Source organism: Antechinus flavipes, chromosome 3, assembly GCF_016432865.1.
Source record: "Antechinus flavipes isolate AdamAnt ecotype Samford, QLD, Australia chromosome 3, AdamAnt_v2, whole genome shotgun sequence".
NCBI classification, from domain to species: domain Eukaryota; kingdom Metazoa; phylum Chordata; class Mammalia; order Dasyuromorphia; family Dasyuridae; genus Antechinus; species Antechinus flavipes.
Window position 1 is genome coordinate 174,208,980 of NC_067400.1, and position 14,388 is coordinate 174,223,367.

Genomic DNA, 14,388 nt, shown 5'->3' on the forward strand with positions numbered 1-14,388 from the left:
GAAAAAATTGGACACAAAAATCTTTTAAAATGAACGTTGAAAACTATTTTTATATATATTTGGAAAAAGTAAATATTATTGAGGGAGAAGGACACCCAACAACAAACTCCTCAGCTTTATTCTCTCCTCTAGAATCAGAATCAAAATCCAGTGGCAAAATGTAAGTCAAGATGTTGGCAATAGCCCTCTTATTTATAAAATTAAGTCTAGATGGTCCTTAGGTTTCTTACAGCTAAAGAGCTGTGATCATGTGGTGACAGAGCATCAAGAGAAGAAGTATCATAAAGTTCTAAGGGACCTCAGAGTTTCTTAGACTCTGACTGGATTAATCTACTGCAACCCTCTTATTTTACAGATGGGGACACTGAAGCCCAGGGTCATGGTTTCAGATTTTACTTAACCAATCCCCTCATTTGATAGATAAGGACACAGACTAAGCGGTGCATCCCAGGCAAATAAAAGTTATTGGTAAAGGTCCCACGTGTACAAAACTGTTTATAGCAGCTTTGCCACCACAAGAAACTGAGGAGATGCTCATTAACTGGGGACTGACTGAACAAGTTATGGTTCCATAAGAATGGAATGGAATATTACTGTGGTATAAAAAATGATGAAGGAGATGGCAAAGAACTGGAAACTAAGTGATTGCCCATCAACTAGGCAAGGATGAACAAGGCAGGCTACATTAATGTTGTGGAATGCTGCTGTGTTCTAAGAAATTTTGAAGGCACAGTTTCAGATACTACTGGGAAGACAGATGTGAACTGATGCAGAGTGACAAGAGCAGAAGCCGGAGAACATTTTAAAAACAAACAACTTGGAAAAGACTTAAGAACTCTAATCATTATGAGATGATTAATTCTGATGGATGTGGCTCTTTTCAACAATGAGCTGATTTAGGCCAGTTCTAATAGACTTGTGATGAAGAGAGCCATCTGCATCCAGAGAGAGGAATATGGGGACTGAATGTGGATCACAACATAGTATTTTCACCTTTTTTGTTTTTGTTTGCTTGCTTTTTGTTTTCTTTTCCATTTTTTCCCCTTTTTGATCTGATTTTTTTTTGCAGCATGATAAATGTAGAAATATGTATAGAAGAATTATATATGTTTAACATAGATTGGATTACTTGATTTCTAGGAGAGGGGATGGGAGAAGGGAAGGAGAAAAATTTGGAACAAAAGATTTTGCATGGGTGAATGTTGAAAATTATTTTTGCTTATATTTTGAAAATAAAAAGCTATTACTTTTTAAAAAATTCTAATTAAAGAAATGACCAATTATGGTTTGAGAACAATGAGGAAACATGCTACTCACCTCTTAAAAAGTGAGACTCAGTGGTTTTATGGAAAAAACCAACAAAATAGACCAACATTTAGTTAATTTGATTAGAAAAAGGAAAGAAGAAAATCAAAGTGTTAATCTCAAAAATGAAAAGGGGAACTTTCCACCAATGAAGAGGAAATTAGAGCAATAATTCGGTATTATTTTGCCCAATTATATGCCAATAAATTTGATAATCTAAATGAAATAGAGAAATATCTACAAATATAGATTGCCCAAGTTAACAGAAGAGGAAATAAATTATTTAAGTAGTCCCATTTTAGATAAAGAAATAGTGGCTAATCAACTCCCTAAAAAATTTCTCTAAGGCAAAGTGAATTTACATGTAATTCTACCAACATTTAAAGAACAATTAACTCCAATACTATATAAACTATTTGAAAAAATAGGGAACAAAGGACTTCTACCAAATTCCTTTTATGACATAGACATAATACTGATATCTAAACCAGGTAGGTTGAAAACAGAGAAAGAAAATTATAGACTAGTTTCTCTAATGAATATTGATGCAAAAATCTTAAATAAAATATTAGCAAAGAGATTACAGAAGTCATCCCCGGGATAATACACCATGACCAAATCGGATTTATATCAGGAATGCAGGGCTGGTTCAATATTAGGAAAACTATTAGCATAATTGACTATATCAATAACCAAACTAACAAAAACCATATGATTATCTCAATAGATACAGAAAAAGCATTTGATAAAATCCAACATACATTCCTATTAAAAACACTTGAGCGTATAGGAATACTCCTTAACATAGTCAGTAACATCTATTAAAAACTATCAGCAAGCATCATATGGGGATAAACTGGAATCATTCCCAATCAGATCAGGGGTGAAACAAGGTTGCTCGCTATGACCATTATTATTCAAGATTGTATTAGAAATACTAGCTTTGGCAATAAAAGAAGAAAAAGAGATTAAAGGAATTAGAGTAGGTAATGAGGAAACCAAATTATCACTCTTTGCAGATGATGGTGGTATACTTGGAGAACTCTAGAGCATCAACCAAAAGACTATTAGAAACAATGTACAATTTTACCAAAGTTGCAGGATACAAAATAAATCCACAGAATCATCAGCATTTTTACATATTACCAACAAAGTCCAGCAGCAAGAGATACAAAGAGAAAATCTATTCAAAATAATTGTTGATAGCATAAAATATTTGGAAATCTTTCTGTCAAGGGAAAATCAGGAACTATATGAACATAACTACAAAACACTTTCCATACAAATAAAGTCAGATCTAACCAGGTGGAAAAATATCAAGTGCTCCTGGGTAAGTCGAGTGAATATAATAAAAATGACAATACTACCTAAATCTACTTATTTACTCCTAAGAAATCTCCCAACAATCAATCAAACTCCCAAGAAATTATTTTACAAAGCTAGAAAAAAAACAGAGAAGTTCATCTGGAAGAACAAAAGGTCAAGAATTTCAAGGGAATTAATGAAAAAAAATGCCAATGAAGGTGGCCTCACTGTGCCAGATCTAAAATTATATTATGAAGCAGCGGTCATCAAAGCTATTTGGTACTGATTAAAAAATAGAATAGTTGATCAATGCAATAGGTTAGGATCACAGGACAAAATAGTCAATAATTATAGCAATCTAGTGTTTGACAAACTTATTTGTCAAACTATTTTACAAAAACTGCTGGGAAAATTGGAAACTAGTATGGCAGAAACTAGGCATTGACCCACACCTAACACTGGATACCAAGATAAGGTTGAAATAGGTTCATAATCTAGACATAAAGAATGATATTATAAACCAATTAGAAGAACATAGGATAGTTTACCTCTCAGATCTGTAGAGGAAGAAGGAATTTTTGTCCTAAGAAGAACTGGAACTCATAATTGAACACCAAATAGATAATTTTGATTATATTAAGTTAAAAAGGTTTTATACAAACAAAACTAATGCAGACAAGATCAGAAGGGAAGCAATAAATTGGAAAATCATTTTTACATTTAAGGATTTTGATAAAGGCCTCATTTCTAAAATATATAGAGAACTGACTCAAATTTATAAGAATTCAAGCCATTTGCCAATTAATAAATGTTCAAAGGATATGAACAGGCAATTTTCAGATGAAGAAATTAAGACCATTTTTATTCATATGAAAAGGTGCTCTAAATCACTATTGATCAGAGAAATTCAAATTAAGACAATCTGAGATACTACTACACACCTCTCAGATTGGCTAAGATAACAGGAAAAGATAGTGACAAATGTTGGAGGGGATGTGGGAAAACTGGGACACTAATACATTGTTGGTGGAACCGTGAACAGATCCAGCCATTCTGTAGAACAATTTGGAACTATGCTCAAAAAGTTATCAAACTGTGCATATCCTTTGACCCAGCAGTGTTTCTCTTGGACTTATATCCCAAAGAGATCTTAAAGGAGGGAAAGGGACCCACATGTGCAAAAATGTTTGTGGCAGCCCTTTTTATAGTGGCAAGAAACTGGAAACTGAGTAGATGTCCATTTGTTGGAGGATGGCTGAATAAATTATGGTATATGAATGTTATGGAATATTATTGTTCTATAAGAAACAATCAGAAGGATGATTTTAGAGAGGCTTAGAGAAACTTATATGAACTGATGCTAAGTGAAATGAGCAGAACCAGGAGGTCATTGTACACAGAAACATCAATATTATAGGAAGATGAATTCTGATGAATGTGACTCTTTCCAACAATGAGATGACTGATGCCAATTTCAATGATCTTGTGATGACGAGAGCCATCTATCCCCAGAGAGAGGACTGTGGGAACTGAATGTGGAACACAACATAATATTCTCACTCTTTTTTATTGTTGTTTCCTTGCATTTTGTTTTCTTATTCATTTTCCTTTCTTTCTGATCTATCTTGTGCGACAAGAGAATTATATAAATATGTTTACACATATATTTTAACATGTATAACATATATTGAATTGCTTGCCATCTAGGGGAGGAAATGGGGGGAAGGAGGGGAAAATCTGAAACATAAGATTATGTAAAGGTCAATGCTGAAAAATTATCCATGCAGATGTTTTGAAAATAAAAAGCTTTAAAAATAAAAAAAAATTTTTTTAAAGTGAGACTCAGGGGATAGATTGAAACTTATAGTGTTTGGACTTGGCACATATTGAAATTTGCTTTGCTTGATTATGTGCATTAGATACAAGGATTTTTGTATTTCTGTCCTTTTTTCTCCAATGGGATAATACATTGGTGGGGTAGGAGGCAGAAATATAGCTTTTAAAAAATAAACAAGCTAAGGCTCTTAGACTACTTTTAGAAGGTGAATGGGATGTGGCTTGAGAGAGAAAATCCATTTTAAGTATTTTCTCCAAATATTATAAGATCCTAACTCTGAAATATATAGTAACTATGCTCATAGTAGAAAATACTATAAGTACAGATAAAAAAGAATCAAGTAGTGCTTCATGAAGAAAAAAGGGAAATGACTGAAATATGGATAAACTTTTAGCCTACTAAGAGAGCATCCTAACCATAGTTCATTACTTTATATCTCTATAAATATGGTAGAAAATACCTGCACATCTTTATACAAAGACCTATTACATTGCCTATGCTCTAGTTGAGTTATTTTTAGTACATTTTCCCTATCAAGTCTCCAATGGAAGTTTGTGGATTATATTCAACTAATATCATATTATAAAAAAAAAAGGACTTCAATTCAACTAGAGAAACCAAAGAAGTTCAGGCCTACAAATCCACTATCTTCAAAATAATTTGGGTTCAAACATGCTCTTTTCTTCCAAATTATCAAAATAAATTGAGGCAAAATTAGTATTTTTTGGATTAAAACATCTGTTCCAATTCACTATCATCTCAAACTCTACATCTATGTATCATCTCCCTTTTTTATTCACTCATCTCCCACACTGTTACAGGTATAGATTTTAAAAATCCAGTAGAAATGTTGAAGAATGTAAATGTATTCTACAGAGGATTTAGAACTGTTAGATCTGAGTGACATGAGTAGCACCCTGGAGTCATCAAGAGAAATGAAATGTTTTCCCCTCTAGCCCCCTTTCTTAGCCATAAGCCCTCTCTTTTTTGAAAAACGCTTGTTTTTCTGAAGATAAAGATAAATTAAAGGAATGAGATTTTTGATATGCCAATGTAAAACGGAGCCTACAAGAACATAAAATTGCCGCAGTGGACCAGATTCATTCTCCTCTGATAGTAACATCAAAGGATTTATTTTTTGTTGGAATATACAGAATTTTAGAGCACTGCTGTGAACACCAACTACACTCACAAATGTCCAAACCCTGAATTAATTTAAATTCATCCTAACATGTTAATTAAATCCAACAAACATCAAGTATTAATTGTATGAAAAACACTGTGCTAGGCTCTGGGATCATAAGATGATAACTTTAAAGGTTAGACTTTAGAGGTCATTGAACCCCTCCATATTACAAGAGGGAAATTGAGGCCCACTGAGGTTAATAACTTTTCAGTTACTCAAAAAGACGAAGGAGGCAGAAGCAATATTCTAGAAAGATTGAGAATGATATGATTTCATATGAAAATCTGCCGAGCTTTTTTGGGGGGAATTCCTTTTTTTTTTAGATCTAATTGGAGCTTTATATCTTTGAAGCTTTATATATATTAGTTGGAAAATGTTCATTTTTATTTTTAAAATATCCCAAGAGCCACTTGTATAGTTAGGCAGATAGGAAACCAGGATGTGGGTTCAAAAACTTACATTCTAATCTGGGATCTGCCAGTGACTGTCTTAAGACTTATAATCACTCTGCCTTAGGTTATCTATCTGTAAAATAGGTCCAATTTTCTTCTCAGGACAATAGCTGAAGAAGGTTTGGCTACTCCCTCCTAATCCTTCCTATTAATAGGAAAATTAATTTTTTAAATTGTGGAAAATTAAATGGAAATTTAATGGAAAATCTGCCCACTTTACTCAAAATACCAGCCAGTTTTCTTGATTTTGGTCACTGTGTTCTTAAAGTACCTGAATTCCAGCTGAAAATAGAAGCTTTGAGAGCATTTGTTATTTTCCATTGGTTCTTACAAGTGAGGCTTTAGTCACAAGACTGATTACCTTTTCATTCTTTTTCTCCTCTGTTTTGCAGGCTGTGTTGGTTGGGCTGGAAGTCATCAAGCTACCGATGGGCCCACTGCCCATGTCTCCATTCAGGTTGGCTGCACTGACATTAGGAGGTGTGATGGCGGAGGCTGCTGATGTGAGTGGGATGACAGGTCTGGGGCACTGTGCTCCGGAGATGACCTGAATCGGAGACTGGTGGAGGTGCTGTGGAGACACAATGGTATGTGGCCTGATCCCTGTGGCTGGCAGGCGGGATGGAGAGCTTTGGGTCCGTAGAGGTGATACTGTCGCAGTAGGCCGGTCTTGAGATTGAGCAGAACTGTGGGCGGCTGGATTCAAACCATGTTGGAGAGAACAGAACAAATGAATAATTAGTTTGAAAATTTCAACCCACTGCAATATTACTGTTTTTTTTTAATCAATAGATGAATAAAAAAGCATTTATTAAGTACTTAGTATATACAAAAGGCACTGAGATAAATATTGGAAATATAAATAGAAAGAGCAGCCAGTCCCTGCTTTCAAGCATAGATCTATCATGTACTTTCCTCTTCAAAAAAAAAAAAAGCATATTAATTGCACTCTATCATATAAATTAAGGAACCGAGACATAAGAATACTGTGTCTCATCACATAAAACACTTCTTTAGCAGCATCTATATAGCTAGTGAGATGCAGATTCACAGTCAAATCATTTCTGGGAATCATTAATCAGTAGTCTGGGCCTCTGGGCCTGACTGAGAAGCAAGAACAGAAGCATAATGGCCTAATCATTAGCCTTCCAATTTTTGCATCCTTCATCCTAGGAACTCCATGCTTTTGCCCAGTCACATTAACTAACCAAGAAGTGCTTTTAGAGATTCAGATGCTAGTCCAGATAGGATACCAATTGTGTCAATAGTAGCTGTGCCCTCAGGGAGTTTATGATCTATCTGGATAATAAGATTAATACATAAAACAGGAAGCAGGAAAAAAAGTACTATATAATTAAGTGTTAAATATGGAAAATAGACCAAAATTGCTATAGAAGAGATTAAGAGATAACTGTATGATTTTTTCCCTTCTTCATGATTAGGTAGTAATTCCACTTCTGTTCATTGTACAAGGAGAAGAACACATTACTTATACTGTGCCACAAATATAGTAGAAGTTTAATAAATATTTGCTAAACTTAATTGTGGAACTAATGGAAACTCCCCAAATAAGCAGAAGGCAATGTAGTATAATGGAAAGAACTCTAGATTTAAAGTAAAAAAAATTGGGTTAATTTCTTGACTTTGACATGAAGTAGTTCTGCGACCTAAAGTAGGTTGGACTAGAGAAAGAATATTAAATTTTTTGTGGGTCATAAGCAGTCTTTTGAAGTCTATGGATCCTTTCACAGAATGCTTTTAAATGCATAAAATAAAATAAGTAGGTTGACCTAGCTAGGTGACACCATAGTATACAGAGTGCTGAGTCTTAAATCAGGAACCCAGGCCCAAACATTTACTAGCTGTATGATCCTGGGCAAATCTCTCAACCCTGTTTGCCTCAGTTTCTTCATTTGTAAAATGAGCTAGAGATGTAAATGGAAAATCACTTTAGTATCTGCCAAGAAAATGCAAATGGGGTCATAAAGAGTTGGACATGATTGAAATGACCAAACAATCACAAAAGGTAGACAAAGCCAAATCAAATATCTTATAGGGGTGAATGTTATATAAAGTTGAGACATACTAGTAGGAACTCAAAACAAATTTTCCCCACAATCTGTAGAAAGAGATTTGTGTGTCCTTTGAAAGGACTTGGCACATAGTTTCTTTAAAAACCCTGGTCTCTGGGGTAAGAATGGGTTAACATAAAGCAGATTTTGGAAAACACCATTGTTAAAATGTTTAAAAAACTAAATATGTTTAAAGCTTTCAGTGAAGACATAAAATGATTCTATAATCATAATTTAAGGCATGATTTAAGGTTGGGGAATTATCAAGCACCATCAAAAGGCACAGACCTGGATTTAGGATTAACCTAGGTAATATTTAATTTAATAATTTAATTGCTACTTTCCACTTGTCCTGACCCCTGCTATGCTCATCCCCAAACTTATTATTTAACCTTCTGTCTTGAATAAGATTGAGAGCATTTGATATCACTTTCTAAGAGTCTTTCTCTTTTCCCAACAAAAGTAAACAGTCAAAAAGTAAAATAAATCAGTTTTTTTTTTTTGAGGGGGAAAGCATTAACAAATATCCATAAATTATTATCACTTAAAAAAGTATTCAAAACTTAATAATCATATAAATGCAAATTAAAACATTTCTGATGTAATTATCTGATACTTCAGAACTCTGAGGTATCACTATATTATTTATTATTAATAAAGATGGAAGAAGATGAAAAAAATTAAATATTGGTAGGGCATTAGGAAACAAACATGATGATTCCTTGTAAGACATACTACTGTGGAATGCTCTGACAATTTTGGGCAGAAATAGAGAATTATCAGTGAAAGTTACGAAACTTCATATCTTTTGGCCCAGGAACTACTGATTTTATCAGTAGAAATGACATTAAATAAAAGAGGCACTAACATCTGCTTTGCTGTTGCACCTTAAGGACCATTGGACTTTTCCATCTGACTTGGAACAAAAATCTTGCATGTGTGTTGTTTCCTATATCAGAGCAGGAGCAAGACTCTTAAGTTTTTCTATTTGCATTCACTATACTTAGCACAATGCTTTCTACATATCAAGAGTGCTTTATCTATTCATTTATTTATAAGGAATGGATTTTCCCCCCAATTTTTGAAAACTTAATTTATTTATAATTTTGAATTCCAAATCTCAACCCTCCCCTTTCTTTTCCCTGCCTGAGGCAGTAAGTAATCAGATATGCATTATATATTTGCAATTGTGTAAAACATTGCTATGTTAATCATTATGTATAAGAGACTCAAAAGAAAAAATGCAAGAAAGAAAGTGAAAGGTAGTATTCAATCAATATCAAGTCTTTCTTTGGAGATGGGTAATGTGCTTCATCATTAGTCCTTTGGGATTGTTTCGGATCATTATATTACTGAAAATAGCTAAGTCATTCACAGTTCTTCATTAGACAATATTGCCATTACTGTGTGCAACATTTTCCTGCTCACTTCATTATGTATCAGTTTATGTAAGTCCTTCAAGATTTTTCTGAAATCATCTTGTCATTTTTTATAGCATAATAATATTCGAGTACAAACATATACCACAGCTTGTTTAGTCATTTCCCAGGTGATAGACATCTCCTCAATTTCCAATTCTAAGCCACCACAAAAAGAGCTGCTATAAATATTTTTGCACAAATAGATCCTTCTTCCCACCTTGTTTTTAAATGCATATGAGATATAGACTTAGTAGCGGTATTGTTGATCAAAAGGTATACATAGTTTTATATCCCTTTAGGCATAGTTCCAAAGTACTCTCCAGAATGACTGGATCAGTTCACAATTCCACCAATTGTGCATTAGTGTTCCAATTTTCCCACATTTTCTCTAAAACCCATCATTTTTGTTTTTTTGTCATCTAAGTCAAAATGATAGTTATGAGGTGGTACCTTAGAGTTGTTTTCATTTCTCTGATCAATAGTGATTTTGAGCATTTTTCATATGACTATTTTTGATTTCTTTGTCTGAAAACTGCCTATTTATATCTTATGACCATTTATCTAATTGGGAAATGACTTGTATTTTTAATGAATTTGATTCATTTCTCTATGTACTTGAGAAATGAGGCCTTTATCAGAGATACTTATTACAACAATCTCTTCCTTCCCACCCCACCCCATTTTCTGCTTTTGTTATAATTTTGGTTGCATTGGTTTTGTTTCAGCAAAATCTTTTAACTTTAATATGATCAAAATAATCTATTTTACATTTTGTAATTCTCGCTTTATCTTTTTTGATCCTAAATTCTTCCCTTATCCATATATCTGATAAATAAACTATTCCATGCTCTTAATTTGCTTATGATTATCATCCTTTATGTATAAATAATGTACCCATTTTGACTTTATCTTGGTATATAATATGAAAATGTTAGTATTTTTCAGTTTTCCCAGAAGTTTTTGTCAAATGAGTTTTTGTTCCAAAAGCTTAGGTCTTTAGGTTTATCATACACTAGATTACTATAATTATTTACTCTAATTTAATTTATACCTAATCTGTGTTTCTTAGCTAGTATCAGATTATTTTGATAATTACCACTTTATACTGCAGTTTGAAACCAAAGGTAGTTATATACCACCTTCCTTCCCTTTATTTTCATCGATTCCTTTGACATCGTTGAGCTTCTGTTCTTCCAGATGAATTTCATTATTTTTTCTAGCTCTATAAAATATTTTTCAACAGTGATTCGTATGGCGCTGAATAAACTGGTTAATTAAGGTAGAATTACCATTTTTATTATGTTGGCTCAGCCTACTCATGAGCAGTGAGTCAGTAATGGGGTCAAAGCCCTGTTGTGCAATACAGACTGCTCCCTTGCCTACCTGGCAGGAGAGTAGGCCCTAGATGCAGAATTGCTTCAGGCTTGGAGGCTTGCTGTAAGATCCCTGCTATGAGGGTGAATGGTGCTGCAGCTCTTGCACCTAGCTCCTCTCCCACCTGACACAGACCTTTCTGTTGGTAAGCTGCTTCCCTGCTTCTACATAAATTCTGTGATGGTTTTCTAGTTGTTTGGAAAGGAATTTGGGAGGGCTTCTCCTTAAACTTCAATTTTCAGAGATTAAATGATTTGACCTACTTAATGTTGGTGGAGAAATACAGAATTACAGTATTGCCTCTTTAGAGCTAGAAAGGAATTCATTTAGTTCAACCCCCTTATTTTTTTTAAAATTTTAATATTTTTTTATTGATAGAACGCATGCCAGGGTAATTTTTTACAGCATTATCCCTTGCATTCATTTCTGTTCTGATTTTTCCCCTCCTTCCCTCCACCCCTTCCCCCAGATGGCAAGCAGTCCTTTACATGTTGAATAGGTTACAGTATATCCCAGATACAATATATTTGTGCAGAACTGGACAGTTTTCTTGTTGCACAGGGAGAATTGAATTCAGAAGGTATAAATAACCCGGGAAGAAAAACAAAAATGCAAGCAGTTTATATTCATTTCCCAGTGTTCTTTCTCTGGGTGTAGCTGCTTCTGATCAATTAAGGCTCTCTTTATCGAAGAGATCCACTTCCATCAGGACATCCTCAAACAGTATCGTTGTTGAGGTATATAATGATCTCCTGGTTCTGCTCATTTCACTCAGCATCAGTTCATGTAAGTCTCACCAGTCCTCTCTGTATTCATCCTGCTAGTCATTCCTTACAGAACAATAATATTCCATAACATTCATATACCACAATTTACTCAACCATTCTCCAATTGATGGACATCCTTTCATTTTCCAGCTTCTAGCCACTACAAACAGGGCTGCCACAAACATTTTGGCACATACAGGTCCCTTTCCTTTCTTTAGTATCTCTTTCAACCCCCTTATTTTTACAGATGAGGAACTAAGGGCCAGTTAGAAGTAATTTGTCTATTGAAGACAGTAAGTGGCAATGGGAATATTTGAGCTAAGTCCTCTGACTCCACTGTATCATATTACTATGTCTTCTTGACTCAGTCTATCTTTCCACTACTTTGTATTGTAGTAAAATTATAAAAGGAGAAAACTAAATGAAAACTCTGTAATTCTGTAAATGCTGTTTATAGCTATGCAAATGAAAACAATAAACAGTAACAAAACCTGAGTTGAATCCATCATTGCTACCTTACAAATGGAGAAAGAAATGACAAACCACTAGCGCGTCCTTGCCAAGAAAACTCCAAAAGGAATCACGAAGAGTCAGGAACACTGGAAAATGATTGAACAACAAAAAACCTTGCTAAAGATAAAACACATAACTTCTATCTTTTAATAAATTGAATATACAATTGTATATAGAACTGCTTGCCATCATCTTTTTAAAATTATTTGGGGGGGATTTTATATATATATACATACATATATATTATTTTGGGCAAACAAAATTTATCAATTGCTTTCTATTGAATATTTGATTTCTGTGAAGGGACTCCTAGTGAGAGCAGGGTCCCTTTTTTTTTTGTGGTTAATGTGTCATACTGGATCTACTTTCTCTTCCTTATTCCCAGTATATAACAAAAGGCTCCAGTAATTCCTGTTCTTTAAATCAAATGAAAAAGAATGATAGCTTGATGCCATTAGGCCTACACTAAACCTGGCCCTCTAAGGGTCTCAGTATTCTGAGCTACAAAATAGAGATAGCAGAGATGTCAGCCCACCTCCTTGATGTTCAATGGGATGCTCCTTAAGGATACTAGAAATCCCAAAGCATCAAAAGTTACAATAATCTCCTCTTTGAATAGATCAAATCCCCTCTAGTGCCCTGCCAAAAGTTAATCCTTTTACTGAATAAGACAGGGAAAATTTCAGAAAATCTTCTTACTTAACCCAAGTAAACAAAAAAGAGAAAGAGAATGAGCCCCAGGATAATAACTGTTTTAACCTGACTCCAGTTTGACATAAGTGTCACAGCTCAGGTTGTAACAACAGATGTTATTTCATATTAAATACTCAATCTAACATTATGCAATTTAAACTTGAGATTATTGTATTGTTGTGCCAGAGGAAAAATTACATACCACACTGTAATTATTTTGTACCACCAGAATTTGTGGCATTCATGGTTTCAACAACATGAAAAAACACACACAATAAAAACACTATTCTCAACCCCTGAATATGCCTTGAATATATAATGTGCTCATAAATCTTAACAGCATTTGCTGGGGATGTTAAATAACTTCACAAAACAAACAAAGCCTACTCAATCTGTGAATTCTGCCTCTTTTCCTTCTCACAGAACTGAGTGGGAATAGCTTGCTAGATCTAATTATGTGATCACGAATTCTCTGGGACTTGCTGGAGCACTGATAGTTCTTGCTGCTCAAGGGGAATGAAAGAGAAAGGTTGATTTATGTCTTCAAAAATGATTTGAAGTTTTAGATTAAGACCTTATAGCACTGTGAGCCCTAGCAGAATTTAGCTTCTTAATTTAAAAAGAAAGAGGAGCAGGTGACTATGCAGATCAATAGAAATTAAGCCACTTGGATCATTTAATCCCTTCAGAGACAACCCTGTGACCTGCATGGATAGCTCTTTGGGGAGTAATTTACTTTCTCTCTAGATGACTGAACTCTTCTTCACCTAAGCTGATTATCACCCAGATAGGAAGAATCATCCAGGGAAGAGTAGAGATGATGACCCACAGAAACCTTATCCCCAAAGATTTAGGAAACTTTGACAGTCAAATGGATCGACTGTATTCCATCCCCATCTTCTGGATGTGTTTGTTATACTAGGCTTCTGTGTCAAATATAACCTGTATGTAAAGAACATTCATTCATTTACTCATAATTGAGTGCCTCCTCTGTGTATAGGAAAAAACATGCTTGGGGGCCCCTCAGCTACCTTTCTTAAGAATAGCCCATGTCTATGGACTAGATATTATTAGGAAGCATTCTTTTCAAGGTAGTAAGAAAATCACAAACTCAAAAGAGATATAATCCAATATGTTGGATGGATTTTCAAATATAACTATAAAATACCCAAACTTATTATTCTATATTATTCAAGTCAGCTTAAGATTTTTACCATGGGGTCAAATGTGATTTCCTTTCTCCCTATCTCCACCCTTAATTTCTCAACTTTATGTTGCTTTGAAGTCAAAACCACATTGAAATCTTTTATTTTCCTTTGAAGCATCAAATTATGGACAAAGAGAAGATATTGGAAGAGGCTCACCAAGTTTTTCTCCCTATGGCCCTCCTGGTTCAGTAAATCAGAATCCTTGAAACCAAGAGCCTCTTACATTGTAAAGATTTTGCTGATCCCAGAGTCCTA

At 34.3% G+C, this 14,388-nt stretch overlaps 1 protein-coding gene across 2 annotated transcripts in view; it reads right to left on the reverse strand.

Moving 5' to 3' along the window:
- Positions 1 to 14,388, reverse strand: part of SH3RF3 (SH3 domain containing ring finger 3) — a 573,569-nt gene that overhangs the window by 77,348 nt on the left and 481,833 nt on the right. For both annotated transcript variants that reach the window (XM_051984272.1, XM_051984273.1), the window contains one exon: positions 6,447 to 6,781. In XM_051984272.1, coding sequence (XP_051840232.1) covers positions 6,447 to 6,781 — 335 coding nt within the window. The remainder of the gene's footprint in view (positions 1 to 6,446; positions 6,782 to 14,388) is intronic.